We start from the raw sequence: 4858 nt of genomic DNA, 5'->3' as shown, positions 1-4858 counted from the left end.
CACCGGTGCCGGTGTCGATTCATTCTGACCAATCAGGGGAGCGATACCCACCTGCCTGACTTGAATCTATGTGTTACTGCGTCATAACCAACGTGTAACTGGGCCTTCTGATTGGTCCGCGGCACCTGGCTATATGATAATCCATCATAATGCTTACAAAATGCATCACCAAAACTTACAACCATAAATATTGCGTTAGTGAACCGTTTGATGACCAGTTGCGGACTCTTTTCTTATTTGGCAGCAATCGCAACCGTCCCACCAGCTACAACCAGCACAGCAGCGATCACAACAACGAAACAGCCCGGAACCACAGAATCGGTGACGGAATCGACGAGACATCCGGACATCAAACCGGTTACTACAGGAAAACCGGGGAGCAACGGGCAACAAAATGGCGACGGTGGACTGACAGAAGACGAGATCATCCTGTACGCAGTGATAGGGGCCGCCCTGGCTCTGCTTCTCCTACTGGCGATTATCGTTGCCGTGTGTTTCTGCATGAGGAGGAAGAAGGGAAGGTTCGTATGCAGATAGACTGGATTGTAGAGTATGATAATGCAAACATCAGTTCTTGTGGTTTCGAACTTTCTAATGGCACCATTGGATGACATGATTGTCTTTTTTTGTTGGTACTAGTATTGTGCACGAAGCCTTATCTCCAAGCAGATCTTGCTGTGGCAAATGGGAAGGAGTTTAGCCGGTAGAGGAGTTATTAGCCAAAGCAAGATCCGCTTGGAGATTACACAAAGCCATGCTTTTGAAATGTGCTACCATAGGAGTGATGGCTTAGTGCAGTATTTCAACTGATTTGCATAGATATATGAATGATGTCACATGATTATACTTCTTGCAGGTACGGAGTCAAATCTCGAGAGCAGGAGCTAGAGAAATTAGAGAGGTAAATCTTCTTCTTTTAGCTTCATGATAACAGACCGATACCGACTGTCAATCAAAATAAGTAGTTCAAGTTGTTCAATAGAGAGTGTGAATGTAGGTCTGTCGAATTGGTGCATTTGTGCCTTTTCGTTTTGCATTTCTAAGTTTTGACTGAGATTGGCGTGGCTATATATATATTGCCATTATTGGAACGGTCTATTTCTTTCTACGCGCGTGTGGGTAATATGTCAAAGTTTAATGGCATTGTGGGTAATATGTCAAAGTTTAATGGGCCCGAGTCATAAACAAAACACTTCTGCACATGTATCAGGATGGTCTTGACAAGAAAGGTTTACAAGTTGGGGTCATGATCTTTGACCTCGCACATGCACAGTTCAACCAATGAACTGGCTTATTATTTAACATTTAACATGCGTATCATTGTCACAAGTTGCTCTAGCTCAGCTTTGTTTTAAGCCAACATATATCTGTGTGTCCGCTTGAATGAGTATCTCTCCTGCCTATAGGTTAGAGATGCAGGATAGCGGCATAGACAACCCGGCCCAGCTCAAGGCGGCCCGACCCGACAGCGACTACCAGTCCCTACAGGCGGCCCGACCCGACAGCGACTACCAGTCCCTACAGGCGGCCCGACCCGACAGCGACTACCAGTCCCTACAGGCGGCCCGCCCTGACAGCGCCTACCAGTCCCTACAGGCGGCCCGACCCGACAGCGACTACCAGTCCCTACAGGCGGCCCGACCCGACAGCGACTACCAGTCCCTACAGGCGGCCCGCCCTGACAGCGCCTACCAGTCCCTACAGGCGGCCCGACCCGACAGCGACTACCAGTCCCTGCAGGGGTCACGGTCGTCTTCGCTGGACAAGGAGATGAAAGAACCAAAATAAAGAAATAAAAATGAATAATTCCACATGTACATAACTCGAGGCTATAACACAGGTTCAAGACAAACTGAAGTGGGCTTCCGATCGAGTGAATTGTCTATCATAAATTCTGCAGTTACAGTAGAGATACATGTACAGGCATTTCTGATAGAGATGTTATTATTTGAATAACAATGCAAAAGAAGCTGACTGACTACCTGGCTATATTTCACGAGCTCGAGTCAAGTAGTTACTAAAACTGTTGCAATATAATTGAGAAATAAGTGCCATCAAAACCTGTTTGATGTCATATTTTGTATCTGATTTTATTTCTGTTAGTATATAGACGGCATGACACGTTACGTGATGAATACGGAAGAAGATGCCGCACTTAAAATCATGTCGTCACTTAAAATAAAGACATATCTCCATTGTTTTATGGTTTATTGTATTGGTAAGCCGGTGACCTTTGTAGATATATGCAGGTTAAATGTGCCAATTTACAATGAAGCTATTACGCGCACAAAGGAACGACGTTGCTTCTATCTCTCTGTTGTGCTTATACGTAGACATGCCATGTACGCTAAACAACTTATAACAAAGGAGCAGATTATCTTTTCTCGATTATATAGTCGAAGTATTCGACTATATAACTTACTCAGCTAAGATTCTAGTGTCCAGTAGAGTTGAATTGATTTACATTAATATCCCAGTACTAGTGCGTGTGTGAAGTAGATGGTACTATAGTATCGAGTCGTTTTGTGGCAGGACGTTTTAAAATTATTTATCAATGATGAACTCAGTGGTATTCTTGGTTATCTGTCACACACACACACACAGACACACACACACACACACACACACACACACACACACACAAACAAACACAAACACAAACACACCGCTCAGAGTGGCCCCTATCGTTGTTTACCTTTTGACGAGAGTTTCATGAAGTGGTTCACAAATACCACAGTATACACGCGTGTACGTCTGTCCGGGTGGTAGGCGATGTACCTTGGCACTGTTATCTGATTTTCTTGGTCAACGCTCAGAATAGCAACTTACCTGCTGAAAGTCCGATGACCCAACAGATCGCATACAGCAAAAACAATAATGTCACATTTCCTCACATGGAAAAAATTCCACACGGTGTATTAATGAAGTCTACGGCTAGTGTTCAGACTCTTATCTAACAGTTAATTCATACTCTCAAAAACCAGCACAATTGCAAGTACGCCCACCCGGGGACCTGGCCTGATGTACCTTGGACCTGATTTTCTCGGTCAACGTTCAGAATAAAGTAACTTGTTTTCCACGGCGTGTGTTAGCTAGGGTCTGGATTACTAGTAACATAACGACCCGAAGTCTAGTCTTAGACTGTTTGAAAAATCTGTTATGAACACCATGTGGAGAAACGGGGTAACATTGTCTTTGCTGTACATGGTCTGTTGTGGCACCCAACTTTCAACAGGTAAGTTATAATAATGATCTTTATTGACATAACAAAAGTACAGCGACTTTCGTACGGTCTATTACAACTATCTAAAGGGAATAAACATATCACTGTCTCTCACTCAAACAATATGGTGTTAAGAAATCCGTGGAACTATACTTCGCCTATGTGATGTGACCTATTCATCCTACCCACTATCCCCAGCCCAATGTGATGGCGGCCCTCCCCTCACGCTGACGGAACAAAGTGCTCGTGAATTCACCACACCAAACTTCCCTGACGGTAGATATCCCAGCAATGCCCAGTGTAGCTGGATCATCCAGGTCACAAGGGGAACAATAGAGCTGAACTTTCCTGACTTCAACCTTCCGTACGAGGTTGTGTTTGGATCTGCTGCCTGTGGGGTCACTAAAGTAGAGGTATACGACGGCCCCACTGCGTCATCATCCCTGCTCGGAACCTACTGTGAGAAAACCCCTCCACCTGCCGTCACCTCCTCTAGTGGAACCTCAATGTTGGTGTCTTTTGCCGGAGGGTTATTTTCATCAAGGGGCCAGGGATTCCGAGCTGCGTTTACAGTTATAGGTAAGATCTACATTTAACGTTTTATGTGATGAATATAATGTATTTTGTTTTGTCTGGAACAAATACTTTTGCACAAGTACACTAAAAAGCAGCTGTTACTCAAGCAACTGGATGTGATTTTGTACATGTACTCGATGTTCAATAAAATCGTTAGCAAGAGACAAAAAAGAGACCACTATTTATGACCCCAATTATTCCAACGCCACCTCCGTTAAGAGAAACAGGTACAGGAATGTGAAGGGTGTTTTTTATGGTAATGCAAACTTCCTTCCATCCAGGTGGGGACGCAGTTGTACCCATGACTCCACCGTCCTTACTCACAACAATCCCGCCAACTACCATAGCTTCTACCACCACTCCCTCGACATCCAGTCCGATATATACCTCTACACCCCACACTGAAACGTCTGAAGCACATATAGCTACCACTACAGTACCGGAATCAACCACAATACCAGCTCTTCCTACAACTCCTTCAACAGTACTAACAACTACAACTCCAGAACCTACGGATGCCGCCTCGACAACACGACCAAGGTACGACCAAACGTCTGACGCTACCATAACGTCTGAGATACCTACAACTCCAGTAGTACATACGACCACGGCACCAGGGTTTGCTACATCCGTACTGACGGCTTCGCCTCCACAGCCTACAACGGATTCTTCTACTGCAACAAGAACAACCCAGGCAGCAGATACAACACTGCCTCACGCCATCACTACGCAGCCTCACAGCACAACATTACAGCAGCCAGACACTACCACACCAACGTCAACAAACTCTAGCCCACATGGCACCACCGTTCTATCCACCACTATTCCCGAGACATCATCTTCTACTAGTTCTCAAGACGCCACAGAAGAGATGACACCATTGTCATCTCACACAATCTTTGCTGTCTCGCCTATCGGCGCTGTAACAGCAACTGAAATCACGTCAGACAATTTTGAAACCGGACAGCCGTTCAATGAGTCTACTGTCTTCGTCAGTACTATTGACTCGGTTCCTGAGACCACGAGACAAGCCACAAAATCGACGAGACTTCCGGACAT

At 45.2% G+C, this 4858-nt stretch overlaps 1 protein-coding gene across 1 annotated transcript; it reads left to right on the top strand.

Annotated features, from left to right (window-relative positions):
* Positions 1-210: 210 nt before the first annotated feature.
* Positions 211-1868, top strand: LOC118432234. The gene is made up of 3 exons (XM_035843764.1): positions 211-521; positions 857-901; positions 1407-1868. The coding sequence occupies exons 1-3, from the start codon at positions 211-213 to the stop codon at positions 1786-1788; spliced, it is 738 nt and encodes a 245-aa protein (XP_035699657.1). The 3' UTR covers positions 1789-1868.
* Positions 1869-4858: the final 2990 nt, after the last annotated feature.

Source organism: Branchiostoma floridae, chromosome 15 (assembly GCF_000003815.2).
Source record: "Branchiostoma floridae strain S238N-H82 chromosome 15, Bfl_VNyyK, whole genome shotgun sequence".
In the NCBI taxonomy this organism is placed as follows: domain Eukaryota; kingdom Metazoa; phylum Chordata; class Leptocardii; order Amphioxiformes; family Branchiostomatidae; genus Branchiostoma; species Branchiostoma floridae.
The sequence above is the reverse complement of the archived record's forward strand: the minus strand, read 5'-3'. Positions and strand labels throughout refer to the sequence as shown.